We start from the raw sequence: 16,740 nt of genomic DNA, 5'->3' as shown, positions 1-16,740 counted from the left end.
AGATGGAGACATGGGGCAGAACTTTCCACCTTTAAGGGACTTGAGATATCATCAGGGTTTTGTAGGGCTGGGGTAATTTAATGCCTAGTCTTGAATGCTAAACTAAGAAACCCATCACCAGTGGGAGACCTAGATTGTCCCAATTTCCAGGAGTTTTTCAGAACCTTTATCGGAGACCCGTCCCTGGTTCTTTTTAGATCAGTCCGCATGGAGTCTTATGGGACAAATTGTTTTTAAAATTAAATTTCTGGTACTCAAGCCATATAATTAGTGGATATAACCTCTAAGTGCTCTCCTTACCTCCTGGTCTCCCAAAGCAGGAGTAGGTGAAGATATTAGGCCTGGAACCTCTCTCACCTCCTTTATCTCCAGAAGACTTCCCTGGGGTATGTGGGCGAGCTCCCCAGTTCTGCTTATACCTAGTCATGCTACTCCCATGAAGGTAGGCGATGGCAGACCAGGACCCAGCCCTTCTCTCCTCATCCCACCCTCACCCCTAGGGGAGAGGGGGCTCCAGGGTGGGGAGGCAGGTTCTCCTCTGTTTGGACATGGCGGGTGGTGGGGAGGGAGGCATTCTGCAGGAACACTGAGCTCTAGACACCTCTCGCCTGCTGCCTGCCCCACACACTCTGCATTGCTGTTTTCTCTGTTTTTGGTGGGGTGTGAGGGGAACATTAGATTACACCTTGTCACTTGGAAAGCCCTGTGTCTCCAGCTGCAGCAAAGGGGCAAGGGTAATCAGTCAATTGGCAAGATGTCATCCCGTTTTCTGCAAGAACCAAAACAAAAAGAAATGGGGAGAGAGAGGGTATATAAAAAAAAGAACCAATAAAAAAAATTGATAGTGCAGCAAAATGTCCAGCTCAAAACGCCAGTTTGCCAAGGCCGCTGGTCAGCCCATGGGGCAGGAGTCCAGCCAGGTCCCTCCAGGCCTTTGCATGCTATCCGGATGGCGGAGGGAGCTGGTGGTAGGAGGAGGGAGGCAAGATGGTGGAGAGGGGAGATGCACAAGGCAGGCCAGTGGGGGGAACGGTACCCACCCTCCCTGAGCTACAGGCTGGGGATCAATGGAGGGGCTGAGAAACAGGATTTGAAATTAGGCCTCGGACCCCCTCCCTTCCCCTGACAGGTGTAATCTAAGCTTAAACCCATGGAGGCTGCAGAACTTCTTGGCATCTCTCCCCTGTCCTCGCCACCCTCATCCTCATTTTGGAGTTTGGAGGAGCATTAGTAGCTTCTCTCACCCCAAAATGCCCAGCAGAGCCCTACCCCCCACCCCTTGGAGCTGCGGCTTGCTGAATCATTGAGATGTCTGACACTGTTGAGTTCCCTATCTAGTGCTTCAACCAGATCACCTCACTTTTGAGTTTCTTCCCACCTTTCCCCCACCCTTCTCCCTTGAACCCCACTTTTGGTTTTTGAGTTTCTGCCTCTTCCTGCTTGGGGTAGGGGTCGTCTCCCAGTTGCTTTGACAGTTTTTGAGTTGTTTTGCCATGTGAATCGGGGTTTGAAGCGACCCACCCCCATCCCAAACCCGCCACCCCCACCGCCCACCTTCCTAATCCCCTCACCCATGCGGGTCCCCCGCTGGGACCCCCCAGCTACTCGGTGACGAGAAGAGCTGGAAACGAGAGCCAGCTGGAGCGTGCTGAGGACCAAGGCTGGTGTGGTCCCCTTATAACCTGCCTGGACCCTCCATTCAGGTCGGTAATTGGGGGCGGGGGTCCCGCGGGGCCACTGTCCTATGGGCTCCGCGCCCACCTTACTTTCTAACCCACACCTCACACTTGCAACCGGGGGTGGAAAGATGACATGGGTGGGTATCAGCACCAAACTGGGCAGAACACAGCGTCAGCCACCTGTCCTTGCCAGCTGGGAGGATGGCTGGAAGCCTTATGAGACCCCCGGGGGGTTCTGAGTCACTAGTGCCAATGGGCACAATCCTCCCCAAACTCGTGGCAAACCAGCCCTCCTCCTACAGCGTATCCTTAGAAATGAATAGGATGGGTGAGAAAGCATGTAGGCAAAGTGTCTTAGGCATCGGCTTTTATAGCTATTGGCAGATCCATTTAACCGATGGCTGCCGGCCATGTTGGGGATTATAAGCACTAAAATTGCTCTTGTTGATAAATGCCTCCCACATTTAACCGACGTATAGTTAACAACCTTGCACAGCAAGTCTTTTACATATTTAAGATGTATGCCTTGTCTCTACTTCTGAAAAAAGGTACCTTCCAAATTATGATACTTCCTAAGGGAAGATACTTTAAGATCAAATGTGAACGGGGTCTTTTGGGTGGGATGTTGAGCCTTACAGAGGGATAAACTGGGCTCACATTTAAGCTTTACATCCTAAAACTAGCTCTCATTCCCTTTGATGTTCCAACAATCCCTTTCATTATAAGGCTTCTGGTTGTTATTCAACTGGTGGTTATTGGGCATTATTCAGTTGATAGCGGTATATAGGTAGGTGATGGGGACTTTTGCCCTCTTTCGCGTCCTCAGTGGATAAGGCCACACAAGTTTGCAAGAGCCAAATGCCAAAAAGGGACACCTGGCTGTATTTCTTGGTGTAAGAAGAGAAGGCTCACTTTGAGGCAGAGACCAGGTATGCCTGGCTCTGATCTGTGGCCTCACCCACCACGATGTCCTTCCTTTGTGTCTTCCAGCTAGCCCTGCTACCTCTCTGAGCCTCCACTCCCTCATCCACAAAATAGCCATAAGAACATATGCCTCTCAAAGTTGGGAGGGATAAAGTGAGATGGAGATTCAATACAAATTCTTAGTATTTCCTTAAATTTTCTTTTTTTAATTCTAATTCATCCCCCAAACTCTCTTAAGGTAGAGAATCTAGTTGATCTTCCCAGAACCCTGGACATTCAGAAGAAAACTTCACCAGTCCCATGCCAGGCCAAGCAACTACTTCGTCCTAGGCACTGCCCCAGGCAGCTTAATGACCTCATCGTGCCACCGATTGCCTCCATTTTACAGATGAGGAAACTGAGGTTCCAGAAGGATGAGAGATCTACCCAAGGCCACGGGGCTCATTCAGCCACATCAGCACCCCCACCTCTGCCCAGAGAGGTTTCCTGAAGCCTTGAGGAGTTGGTCTTATTATGCAATTAGTGTCTGGTCCTCTGTTCAGCCCTAAATGTCAAGCAGGATGTCACTGAGAAGTAGGCCTAGAGGGGCTTTGTAGAGAGGGGCTCTAGTGGGGCTGGGTTGGTTTGTCCCGAAGGTTTTCTCTGTGAGGATGTCACCTCTGGCTGCTGAAGCTCTTGGGTGGTGAATAGGGGGGCCAGACCCTGTGTTCTGCCAGGGGTGGGGGGGTACCTCCCAGGGGAAGCCACAGCCCTTCTCCTTTCAGACCCCGATTTTCAGCCCCATACCCATTCCATGTCTTTTTTTCTTCTTGCTTTTGGGTGTTTTGTTTCGGAATGGTTTTTTGTTTGATTGTTTTGGATTTTTCTTTTTCTTTTTTGCTTTGTTTCTTCATTTGTTTCTCCTGGTTTTGTTTTGGACGTCGCCGTTTTTTGTCCTTGATTAATTAGCTCCCCACGCTCATCTCCCATCGTGTTCTGTTTCCATGACAACGCAGCAGTGGGCATCCCACTCATATGCCTCGCTGTGGATGCCGGCGGCTGCGGCTGGCCAGGACCGAGTCCACTGACTGGCCCTACCCCATTCTCCTCCTCTGACTCCTACCGCCTTCCACCCAGCCCTGCCAGAAAGCTGTTCCCCCATCTCAGAGCCCCACCCATCACCCCTAGTCTGTCTGCATGGCTCCTTTGTTTCCCCTCCCTGCCCCCCCCCACTCCTCCCTCAGGGGCTACCTTCCACTTCCTCTATCCTGTCTCCAACATGACTCTGGACTTTCGTGGGGCTTCCTTTTCTGAAGGGCTGCCAGCTTCTTGGCTCTCCTCCCCACCCCCCACGGGGCTCCCTCCTTCTCTATGCTTCCATTCAGCGATTCAGGGAATGGGGTGGGCGTTCTAGCTGGGAACCAGGCTGCCTCTCTTTATCTATCCCCTATAGCCTCCGCCTCTGTAGGGAGGCCACACTCCCTACAAGAATCCTCTTAGGGGTACAGCTGAACCCCAGTACCATGTGAAAATTAGAGGCAGGTTGGAATGCTGAAAGTCACATTGTGGCCCTGTTTTGCCTTTTGAGATTCTACTCTGTCCTCTCCACAGTCAGAGACAAGACTCCTTGGTCCACCCAAAGCTGGGGACCTGCCCACGTGGCTTCTTGATGCCCCAAGATGTTAAGTAGGGACAGGCTTTTTCTGGCTAGAAGGATTTATACTAGGTTAACCCCAGTTTTTCCCACTACGGTTAAACCACTCTTAGAGGGCAGCAAGGCCTTTTGGAAGTTCAGGTGCCTGTGAGCACCATCTCCATATTCCCCCAACCCAGAAACCTGTCCAACTTCCGAAAATGGAGCCCCCGAAATGTGTCCTGCTGCCTTCATGGTCTGCGAGATGGGACAGAAGGCTGCATCTGCTTTCCCGCTAAGAAATGCACAGAATATGTCCCTGTTTTCTCAGCATTCAAGTTCATCCCCCAGTTTATTATTATTATTATTGTTGTTGTTGTATTCTGCCAGGGCTGTGATGTGACAATGTGACATGTCACATTGGGTCACATCCACTAGAATTAATATGCAGCATTGAGTGGGCCCCCTCCCTCCTCCTAATTTCTCTCTCTCTCCCTCCCTCTCTCTGTCCCTCTTCCTGTGTTATCTTTGTCTTGCTTCATCTGTCTTTTCTATGGTACCCACATAAGTGTGCACTAAGGCCCTTGAGATCCAGGCCTCTCCAATGCATTAGCTCTCTCCTCTTCCTGCCTCTCTCTTTTTCTCTCTCTTTCTATCAACCAATCTCTTTTGCATGCTGTTTGTGACTCTGAGAGCTGCATTTATCAATGGAAACTTGTGAGATCCGACAGAAGCTTTTAGAAGGGTTTCTATACCCAAAAACCACAAAAATTTCATTAGAGTTTCTCATCTTTTCCTGGAGGGCCCCTGGGGAAGTGGGCGGGGCCCCTGAGTCACCAAGGGGCTGAGGGTGGGGCCTGATATTACTGGCCCCCTCTACCTCCTGGTTCCAACCCTTTCCCTGACCTCCCTGCTCCATTCTGTCCCAGAACCCCCCATGGGCAGCCAGGATTTTCCAAAGCTCCCCACTTGGGAGAGCGGGTGGAGGGTCTGCTCCCTGAAGCCATATCTGTCATCAAAGATGAGAAACAGCTGATAAATTTTTGTGTTTGTAACTGTGCTGTGACCAGCCCCTCTGGTCTCTGAAACCCTGTTGCTATGAAATAATGCTTCATGTCTCTGAATATATATCAATATATCTCTATTGTTTGTGGAGTACCTTCCTTTGAAGTTTTAGTTTCTTTGTGTTGGAATTTGGTTTTTTAATTTGGTTTATTTGTTTTCTTTTCATTTGGAATTTAAAAAAAAATTCAACTGGGGGAAAGGAAACAGCCCTGTTTATATTTAAATTGTTTTCCACTTTTTCCCCCCCTTTTTTTCTTTCTTTCTTTTTGTTTTTCTTTCTCCTTCTTTCCTTCCTTCCTTCCTTCCTTCCTTCCTTCCTTCCTTCCTTCCTTCCTTCCTTCCTTCCTTCCTCCCTCCCTCCCTCCCTCCCTCCCCTCCCTCCCTCCCTCCCTCCCCTCCCTCCTACCCTCCCTCCTTCCTTCCTTCTTCCTTCCCTCCCTCCCTTCTTCCTTCCTTCCTTCCTTCCTTCCTTCCTTCCTTCCTTCCTTCCTTCCTTCCTCCCTCCCTTCTTCCCTCCCTCCTTCCTTCCTTCCTTCCTTCCTTCCTTCCTTCCTTCCTTCCTTCCTTCCTTCCTTCCTTCCTTCTTCCCTCCCTCCCTCCCTCCCTCCCTCCCTCCCTCTTTCCTTCCTTCCTTCCTTCCTTCCTTCCTTCCTTCCTTCCTTCCCTTTTTCTTTCTTCTTGCCTTTCTTTCTTTTTCCCTCTGCATTCTGTCTCCCCAACTCAACCCCCAACCCCATGCATCTTCCTCCTGCCCCCAGTCCGCCGCGTGGCTCCTCGATTCTCCATCTTGCCCATGAGCCACGAGATCATGCCAGGTGGCAACGTGAACATCACATGTGTAGCTGTGGGCTCTCCCATGCCATATGTCAAGTGGATGCAGGGGGCTGAGGACCTGACACCAGAAGATGACATGCCCGTGGGTCGGAATGTGCTAGAACTCACGGATGTCAAGGACTCTGCCAACTACACATGTGTAGCCATGTCCAGCCTGGGCGTCATCGAGGCTGTGGCCCAAATCACAGTGAAATGTAAGCAGGGAGTGCGGGGGAGGCAGGTGGTCCCCTAACCCCAGGTGCAGATGATGGGGTACAGGTGGAAAACCTCTGAGTTTTGGCTTTATTCATTCATGGCGTTGAGGGGGATAGTTCTCTGGACATACATTTGTTGGTTATAAGTTGTTCTGGGCCTTGCTCTCCCTTGATCTCATAGTTTAAAGTGGAAGATGCCTATGTAGCCAGATAGCCATGATACAGGTGGATTAGGGCTGTCATGGGGGCCCCATAGCACTGTTCACACCCTCAGAGTAAAGGCCACATTTCCCAGGGAAGTTAGGTCAGGGAAAGACTAAAAGTTGAAAGAGGAATAAGCCAGAAAAGATGGGGCACAGTTTTAAGGAAAAGAAAGAGCTCATTCAGAGACCTAGAGAGAAAGGGCGGGTAAGATGTGAGGACTGCAGATTCTCCCTGTGTCAAGTTGTGGTGAGATTCAGAGGAAGCCCACAAATATTTTTCTAGCTTTAAAACAGGGGCAGCAAACTTCAGCCCACAGGCTGAATTGGGCCTCAATTTTTTTATAAATAAAGTTTTATTGACACATACCCATTTGTTCATGCTTTGTGTGCGGAAGCTTTCTGACTGCAGAGGGAAAGCTAAATAGTCTCAACACAGGCCTGCAAAGCTAAAAATATTTACTTTTTGGGCTTTTACAGGAAAAGATTAATGAGCCCTGCCCTAGGGCCCTAGAGATGTCAGCGTCAGCTGATTTGTTGGTCATTTTGCTGAGGGATTGAACTCCTGGTGAATGCTTCCTGGGGCCTGTGTGGTATGAGATACTGGAACAAGTGGGAGAGAAAGTCACAATTATACAGGTGCTGGGACACAGCTGTAAACTTGGGCCCCGCTGGTAGGGAGAATAGACAGATGTGAAAATGAGATGACCTTAGGTGATGATAAGAACTGGGCAAGGGGTGGTAAGCGAGGTGGTGAGGCCTTAAGGAATGGTTTTAGGAGCTGGCCATGTAGCTGTCTGAGTATTCCAGGTACTGGAACAGCAAAGTGGGAAGTGGGAACAGACAGAAGGACCCTATGGCTGAGCAGAGTGAACCACAGAGAGAGCTGGGGCTTAAGTGCCGCCAATGTGTCCTTCAAACATAAGTATTTTTCCTAAATAGCATTTTTTTTTTAGTAAATATTTTCAGCTGTATGGGCCATCTAGTCTCTGCTGCAGATACTCATCTCTGCCTCATAGTGTAATAGTAGCCATCAGCAATAAGTAAGCACTGCTGTATTCCAATAAAACTTTATTTACAAAAATAGATGCCTGCCTTTGGACCATAGTTTGCTTACCACTGGTATAGGTGATGGGATAGGGGTCATTAGGCTCATGGTCACTGCTAAGGAAATCAAGGCTGAGAGAGGTCAGTTGTCTAGCTGAAAGTCACACAGCTTTCAGGGCCTACAGGCAGCATGCCCAACATGTGACCATGCCCCCACCCACAGCTCTCCCTAAAGCCCCCGGGACTCCCGTGGTGACAGAGAATACAGCTACAAGCATCACCATCACATGGGACTCAGGTAACCCAGACCCTGTGTCGTACTACGTCATCGAGTATAAATCCAAGAGCCAGGATGGACCATACCAGATCAAAGAGGACATCACCACGACACGTTATAGCATCGGTGGCTTGAGCCCCAACTCGGAGTATGAGATCTGGGTGTCAGCTGTCAACTCTATTGGCCAGGGTCCCCCCAGTGAGTCAGTGGTCACCCGCACAGGCGAGCAGGCCCCAGCCAGTGCGCCACGTAACGTGCAGGCCCGCATGCTGAGTGCCACCACCATGATCATCCAGTGGGAGGAGCCAGTGGAGCCCAACGGCCTCATCCGGGGCTACAGGATCTACTACACCATGGAACCTGAGCACCCCGTGGGCAACTGGCAGAAGCACAATGTGGATGACAGCCTGCTGACCACTGTGGGCAGCCTGCTGGAGGATGAGACCTACACTGTGCGCGTGCTGGCCTTCACCTCTGTGGGCGATGGGCCCCTCTCGGACCCTATCCAGGTCAAGACACAGCAAGGAGGTGAGATGCCTGTGGGAGGCTTGACTTCTGTGGGGACTGCAGGATTTGGGGTGTCCCAACAGAGCGAGAGGCAGCGGTATGATGATATGCCTCCTCCTAGTAGGCAGCTGGCTGATCATGCCTGGAAGCTGCAAAATGGTTCATTTGTCCTACACGGTGCTTTAAAATATTTTCATGCTTGCGTTTCAAAGCAGGAGGTTGTCCCAGAAAAACCCAAATTTCTGGCTTCACTTGGAAAATCTGATTTTGGCAAGCCCACAGGGCTACAGTCGGACATCTAGATAGATCCCCATGGCTGTATCTGAATAAAGGGGTTTGGTTTCCAGTTCCCTTGCTTTTCTCCAGTAACTGCCTAGCCCACTGGGATCTCAGTTTGAGAGCCCCTGCCTGTTGCTGTCACTGAAGAGATGCACGCTGCCCAATTTGAAGCAACAAACGGAATGCGCATGACCCAAAGAGGATAGGCTGGTCTCCAGCCACTGAGGTTGAAGGACCAGGGTGGGGGTGGAGGGCATCTAGGTGTGTGGGGCCCCAGCTCTCTGCAGGTTTCTGGTCCTTTCCTCATGGGCTCAGACTTCCTGAACCTCAAATCCAGGAGGTCTCAGGCAACTCAAGCAAATGGACAGGAGGGTTGGGACTGCCACCACATAGCAGAAAGGATGGAGATTCATATTTCCAAATATTATCTCCTGTGCCCCCATTTCTCTGTCACTTAATTTGGGGGAGGGAAAAGGCATGGGGGTAATTTAAAAATGTGTTTTCCACTGGATGCAGAGAGAGTGGGAGAATTGAAGTGGATGATTGACAACAAGGGGACTATAGACGGTCACCTGGGAAAATAAGAGTAATAAGGACAGTGGGAGAATATTCTGGAAACATCCAGAGACAGCCGGAGTCCCACAGGGCTCTTTTTGAGGAGAATGTGGATACCTAGCAAGTTATGCACCCCAGGGGTGGACCCCTCCCAGCCTCCCCACATTTCTGTTCCTCTGCCTCCCCCCAGTGCCTGGTCAGCCCATGAACTTCCGGGCCGAGGCCAAGTCAGAGACGAGCATTGGGCTCTCCTGGAGCCCCCCAAGGCAGGAGAGCATCGTCAAGTATGAACTCCTGTTCCGGGAAGGCGACCATGGCAGAGAGGTACCTGGGGGCAAGGCGGCGGGCAGCAGCGGTGCTCAGCTGGGCCTCCCAGCCTGCTCTGAGCTTCCTCTCCTGTCTCGCTGACTCTGTCTGGATGTCTCTCTTCCCCCTTCTCTTGCCTTATGTGTTTCTGATTTTCCTGCCTCTCTCTCATCTCTTTCCATGTCTGTCTCTCTCCCCCTTCCCTCCGCCCACTTTTTCCTCTCTCTTTTCTCCTGTCTCTCTCTTTTTCTCTATAATTCATTTGCATCTATGTCTCTCCATTTCTTTCTCTTTTCTGTCTTTTTGTGTTTTTGTGTCTTGTAATCTCTGCATACACCTGTCCCATCTGTTTCCTTCTCTGTGTTTGTCTCTGTCATCTCTGTATCTGTTTCTCTCTGTGCCTCTGTCTCTCTCTGTCTCTATGTGTTTGTCTCTGTCTGTGTGTCTCTCCCCACTCCTGCCCCTGCTCCCAGGTCGGGAGGACCTTCGACCCGACCACGGTGTTCGTGGTGGACGACCTCAAGCCCAACACGGAGTATGCCTTCCGCCTAGCGGCACGCTCCCCACAAGGCCTGGGCGCCTTCACCTCGGTGGTGCGGCAGCGCACGCTGCAGTCCAGTAGGTGTCTCGCAGACCCCGCCCTCATTTCGGTGGGCCCCTCGGCTGTCGCAGATGTCGTCTGTGTGCATTGACCCAGGTGGAGCCTGCCGTAAGGGGTGGGGGGCACCTCTGGCCTATCCCCTCCTTAACTTTGGACACGTCCACTGGCGGCTGTCCTTGCCTTCCCCACCAGGGCAGTGAGATCCTGCAGGCTCTGGTTTCTGTGTCTTCCTGGGGGCTAGTTTTAGGGGACTGCTCTTAGTTTGGGAGGAGTTGCTGGCTGCACCTCTCTCCTCTTCCTCTTCCTGATTTGGTGCTAATTAGAGGGGTACATGAGGCTGTCACAGGCCGCACCTGGAGAGAAGAAAGGGTGCAGAGACCATTTTACCTCCTTAGGTGGCCCTTCCTTCCCCCACTCTAGGGTCTCCTTGGTCGAGCACAGGGGTGGTGGGAGCCAGTGTTGACATTGGCTTTGGGGGGTAGTGTAGGGCTCAGTACAGGGCTCTCAGATTCCTCGAGTTCTTTGCTGTGCCTGCCTGGCTTCCCTGTCACAAACAAGTTAACCTTTTGGCTAGGACACTACAGCCGGGAGCTGAGTCTGGGCCACACCGTGGCCCCTGCCACTGCCCTCTGCCTGCTCTGAGCTCAGGGCCTGTGCAGGCCCCTCCTCCTGCTGTTTCCCTGCCTCCCTCTCTTCCCTCTGCTTTCTCCTCTCTGCTCAGCCTAGCCTGGCGTGGCCTCTGGTGTGGCCTCCGCCACATGGTCTCCACTGCTGTGGCCGTCGTCGTTGTGGCCTCCTCCCCTCCCACTTCTCAGTCAGTCACGCGTAGCCACCAAGGCCTTGTACTGGAAGCAGCCTCAGTGTTCAAACATTCAAGCCCTCCCTGGGTGTGTGCACCTGGGGGAGGATCACGGGTCAGTAGAGAATAACAGCAACTTGGGCCAGGGTGTCTGAACTGCTGGGATCAGGGGCTTTGGAGACACAGCAGCTGTCCACCTGCAGCCCTTCCCTCCTCCCCACTCCTCCGTGCCGAGCCGAGTGCTCTGCAGGTCACAGACGTCTGGGCGTGTTTGTGCGTGAGGCGATCAGTGAGGGTGTCCTGTGGCTTGGGTGGCCACGTGAGAGACTGGCACAGGTGCTGTGAAGGTGAGTACGCGCTGGTCTCAAGCAGATTCACAAAGACGGCCCACCCTGTGTGCCCCCCACCTGCCCCAGCAGCTCTGGGCTGCATAGGCAGTCCAGAGCCCAAATTCAGCCCCCCAAATTCTTTATTGCCAAGAGGCACATCTGCCCAGAAGTGGGGAATCTGGAATCACGTCCTGCCACAGACGTGTCTTATTTCTGTCCACACCCACCCCCTTCCAAGATGTCATGCAGGTTGGGCCGGATTGTGAAGGAGGCGGCCTCCAGGGTCGTCAAGAAAGTGGCTTTGGCCCAGCCATGGAACCTCGGGGGCGGCCCAGGACAGGGACCTGGGGAGAAGGGACTTCGCTTCTCGCCCGAGATGGGTGGGGCCTGAGAAAACTGGCAGCCAAGATTCAGGGCCAGGCGTATCCCCTGGGGGCTACGGGCTTCTTAGGCTGACCTCAAGGGTAGGTGGAGGCCAGACCACTCAGCCGTGGGTCTCCCCAGACACCATCCCACCTTCCTGCCTCGTCGGCACCAGTCCGGAACTGCAGCATGCTCACGCTGGGGGCCAGAGCAGGGCTGTAGGCCCGCTTGCGTTTGGAGACCCACCCAGAGCTCGGTCTGGCCTTGTAGCTCAGCACTCGCCAGTCCCTCCCTCGTAAGAAAGTCTTATAAGTTAGCAGTTGAAGAGTGGAAGGTAGGTAACCGGACTGGGAGTTTTCTGGAAGGCGTCTTTCTTTTATTATGGTTTTCCTCATCATCATTACCATCACTGTTTCGTATTTTATTATGGTTTTGGTTTTATTGTTCCTCCCCCTTTGTCAGTGAATCCATTTCTTCCAACACATTCCTTGGTTGGTTTTTTCCCTCCTGCCTGACTCCCCTGGGCACTTTTGGTTGGGGTGGCTGGTCAAGAAATAGGGGAGGGGACCCCAAGTGTCTAGTTTTGAAGGAGGGCATTCCAGTATTTCACCTTAAGTGAGGTTGGAGGGTCATTGTAGTTGAAGTAAGTCTATGGAATGGCTTCTCGGGTCTCTGGTAGCCCGATGACTTTGAAGATGAGCTTCTGGTTCATCTCTGGATCCCAGGGTATGCATGTAGTAAATACTCTGTAAACACATTTCAGTGAACAAATGAGGCTGGCATGATGCTGAGGGTTATCTGTGCCTTGATATCAAGCAAGGCCAGTGACCTTTCTGGACCTTCTTCTAGGCAAGGTAGACTTGGAGTCCTGGGCAGCTGAGGGAGTGTGGCTCCAGCCATCCTCAACAGGCCTGAGCTGATCAAAGGTACGGGCTGAGGTCAGAATTCCCAGCCTCAAGTTGAAACAGTCCTTGGAGAATAGCTGAGCCTTGGTTTGGGAAGGGGTAATAGTTTCAGCTCCCTAGGAAGGTCATGAGTATTAAATGAAATATGATCAGTGGGACACGCTTTGAGTCTTTAGAGCGCATGGGGTACTAGGTGTACAAAAAGCACACAGAACTTGAGGTTTATTATCAATAATGCCAATGACGCATGGCCTGGCCCGTAGTAGTGCTCAACACATAGAGACCATTACTATTACTTCATAAAGCCTTTTAACACAGGTGCTTGAGATATGGAAAGTCTCACTGTTAGCATGTTGCCTAGCACACAGTAGGTGCTTCATATATTCAGCTGCTGTTTTAAGTCTAAATACAAATTGTCATGGTGCTGGGAATATAGTTTGCACTCAATGAATGGAAACTATTAGCAGTTTATTACAAGGTTAATCTTGTGCCAGGTACACAGTAGATACTCAAAATATGAGGGCTACTGTTACTGTTCTGCAAAGCCCTTAGCATGATGCCTGGCATACAATAAGTGCTCAATAGTGGTATTTTCTTTAAACAAGTTGGCCTGGCCCTGGCCAGATAGCTTGTTTGGTTAGAGCATCATCCTGATACTCAAGGGTTATGGGTTCAATCCCTGTTCAGGCACATATAGGAACAGATCAATGTTTTTGTCTCTCTCTCTGTTACTTCCTCTCCCTCAAGATTAATAAATTTAAAGAATTAAAACAATAAAATAAAAAAATGAAGTTGGCCTGGCAGTAGGTATAATGTGTTCAGATCTGAACTCTTGTCAGCCTGAAAGGGTCTAACATGGTGCTGGTACAGTTTTTGCTCAAAACGTGTAGTTATTTTCTGCAAAGCCCTTGTCACCATGTGTCCAAATAGTAGGTGCTCGATAAGAACTACTACGATTTGTATGTAAGGCTCTTAACATAGTGTCTGGCACACAATAGGAACTTAATACATGGGAACTACTACTGTTATCCAGTAAAGCCCTTAGCGTAGTATCTGGAATACAGCAGGTACTTAATGTATGAGAACTACTACTATTAACCAGTTTATCCAATAATACAGCTCTTGGCACACAGTAGGTGCTTAAGAAGTGAGAACCACAGTATTCATGTTCTGTTTGCCTAGCACATAGTAGGTGCTTAATATGTGGGATCTGTTACTTTTTTGTTGTTGTTGTTGTTGTTTTTCTGGAAGCATCAACTCCCATATGTGCCCCGACCAGGCAAGCCCAGGGTTTTGAACCGGCAACCTCAGCATTTCCAGGTTGACACTCCATCCACTGCGCCACCACAGGTCAGGCACTGTTTTTAAGTTAACCCTAGCACAGTGCCTGGTACACACTGTTTTTATCTTTAGAGGGCTATTACAGTGCTTAGCCCATAGTAGGTGCTCAGTAAATAAGACTTACTTTTTAATTATTTTTATTTATTTATTCATTTTAGAGGAGAGAGAGAGAAGGGGGAGGAGCAGGAAGCATCAACTCCCATATGTGCCTTGACCAGGCAAGCCCAGGGTTTTGAACTGGCGATCTCAGCATTTCAGGTTGATGCTTTATCCACTGCGCCACCACAGGTCAGGCCAATAAGACTTACTTTTGATCTGTAATGTTTAGTGTGGGTGCCAGATGCAGTGTGGACTCAAAACAACTCAGATATATAAAGACTTTGGCACATAGTAGGTGCTAAATATGTGCTGTGTTCTCTATAAAGTCCTCAGTCCGGGACCAACACAGTGTGTGTGCAATAAAGGCATTTATAGTATTACTTTGTGTAGCCCTTGGCATGCTCCCTGGTACCCAGTAGGTGCTCAAGACATTGGCAACATTTTCAAGTGAGGCCAAGACTATGGCCCTGGTTAGGGATAGCCTCTGGGGTCCTTGACAGAACACATATTCAGCAAATAGATGCTTTTACTGTTAACCTGTGAAATCTTAGCACCATGCCTACACACAGTAGGTACCCAATAAATGGGGCTTTTACTGCCACTCCCCTAACACTGCTGTTACCTGACAGTGCTATTCCCATGGTACACAGTAGGTATTGAGTAAATAAATGTGCTTACTGTTACTCTGTGAAGCTCTAGCACCAGTAGATGCCCAATAAATGTGGCTTTTATTGCTGTTACCTATCCTAGCATAGTACCTGGCACATAGTAGGTCTTTAATAAATATATACTGTCACTCTCTGAAGGCTTTTGGCATGGTGCTTGGCATATACTTACCTAGTGGGGTTTTTATTGCTTTTCCACCTGGCCTGGTGTCTGGCACATAGTAGGTATTTCCCTGGTAATGTGTTATTCCTCTGGCATCCTGGTTCACTAAATAAATGCATTTACTCTTATTTTATGAAGTTCTTAGTGTCATGGGTGCCTGGCATACAATAGGTGCCTAATAAATGGGGCTTTCATTGTTCTTCCTTTGGTATACAGTAGATGTTCAGTAAGTGTGTATGTGTGTGTGTGTCTGTCTTTGACAGAGACAGGGAGAGGGACAGACTGACAGGAAGGGAGAGAGATGAGAAGCATCAATTCTTCATTGCGACTCTTTAGTTCATTGATTGCTTTCTCATATGTGCCTTGACCAGAGGGCTACAGCAGAGTGAGTGACCCATTGCTCAAGCCAGCGATGTTTGGGCTTAAGCCAGCAACCTTGAGCTTCAAGCCAGCGACCATGGGGTCATGTCTATGATCCCACGCATTAACCAGTGACCCCATGCTCAATCCGGATGAGCGCGTGCTCAGGCCAGCGACCTTGGGGTTTCAAATCTGGGTCCTCTGTGTCCCAGTCTGACACTCTGTCCACTGCACCGCCATCTAGTCAAGTGGTGTTCAGTAAATTAATGTGTTTCCTGTTATCCTATCCCTGGTGCTGTGCCTGGCACGCAGTAGGTGCCCAGTAAATGGAGCTTTTGCTAATCTTCTGGCACAGTACCTGGCAAATAATAGGTGTTTAATAAATACAGTGTGTTCGTAAAGTCATGGTGCACTTTTGACCAGTCACAGGAAAGCAACAAAAGACAATAGAAATGTGAAATCTGCACCAAATAAAAGGAAAACCCTCCCAGTTTCTGTAGGATGATGTGGCAGCATGTGTGCATGCACAGATGATGACGTAACACTGTGTATACTGTGGAGCAGCCCACGGCCATGCCAGTCGAGATGTGGACGGTACAGAGGAAAGTTCAGTTTGTTCTGTGGCTCGCTAAATTCGAATCCGTGACCAAAGTGCAACTGAATATCGGCACGTTTAGAACGAAGCGCCACCACATAGGAATAACATTACTCGGTGGGATAAGCAATTGAAGGAAACTGGCAGTTTGGTGGAGAAACCCCGTTCTGGTAGGCCATCAGTCAGTGACGAGTCTGTAGAGGCTATACGGGATAGCTACCTAAGGAGCCCTAAAAAATCTGTGCGTGAGCCCACATCGAACTGCACTGAATAGGTATGAAACTGGGAGAGTTTTCCTTTTATTTGGTGCAGATTTCACATTTCTATCGTCTTTTGTTGCTTTCCTGTGACCGGTCAAAAGTACACCATGACTTGACGAACACACTGTAATTTACTGTTATTCTATGAAGCCCTAGGTACTGTGTCTGACACATAGTAGTTATCTAATAAATGAGGCTTTATTGCTTTTTCACTTGGCATGGTAGCTGGCACATAGTAGGTACCCAGTATATGGATGGAGCTTTTATTGCTCTTCCTCCAGCACAATGTGTAGCACAGAGTAGATGTTCAATAAATAAGCACATTTACTATTTTATGAAGCACTTGTCATGGTACTTGCATGTCGTATGGGTTCAATAAATACATCCTTTTGCTGTTATTCAGTGAAGCCCTTGGCACCATGTTGGCACATAGTACATGCCCAATAAATGGAGCTATTATTGCTGCTCCTCTCGTCACAATTCTTTGTACACACATGTCCTCCACAGGGACTGTGGCTGCCCACTACCTAAGACCTACTATGTGTCAGGTAGGTGTAGCCACATAAGTGGGTGCAGTGTTCTTGGCCAGCCCTCCCAGCCCCCACTCCAACCCCTACCCTCCCATCTCACTTTTGGTTGACACCCGTTTCTTTTGGGTTCGACTTCTTTTTGCTTTGGTCTTGTTTTGTTTGTTATCATCTTCTTTTTTATTTTCTCTTTCCCATCTTTTGTTTCCCCACCCCCTCCCTGCCCATCCTGCCTCCCTTCCCCACCCCTACGT

The 16,740-nt window shown here is 49.9% G+C and overlaps 1 protein-coding gene across 9 annotated transcripts in view; it reads left to right on the top strand.

The window, feature by feature from the left end:
• The window catches only part of PTPRS (protein tyrosine phosphatase receptor type S), a 103,764-nt gene that overhangs the window by 62,313 nt on the left and 24,711 nt on the right, over positions 1 to 16,740 (top strand). For all 9 annotated transcript variants that reach the window (XM_066344799.1, XM_066344808.1, XM_066344807.1 and 6 more), the window contains exons 7-10: positions 6,039 to 6,308; positions 7,779 to 8,360; positions 9,364 to 9,497; positions 9,953 to 10,097. In XM_066344799.1, coding sequence (XP_066200896.1) covers positions 6,039 to 6,308; positions 7,779 to 8,360; positions 9,364 to 9,497; positions 9,953 to 10,097 — 1,131 coding nt within the window. The remainder of the gene's footprint in view (positions 1 to 6,038; positions 6,309 to 7,778; positions 8,361 to 9,363; positions 9,498 to 9,952; positions 10,098 to 16,740) is intronic.

This window comes from Saccopteryx leptura, chromosome 1 (genome assembly GCF_036850995.1).
Source record: "Saccopteryx leptura isolate mSacLep1 chromosome 1, mSacLep1_pri_phased_curated, whole genome shotgun sequence".
Classification (NCBI taxonomy): Eukaryota; Metazoa; Chordata; class Mammalia; order Chiroptera; family Emballonuridae; genus Saccopteryx; species Saccopteryx leptura.
This window is presented reverse-complemented; position numbering and strand designations above follow the sequence as displayed.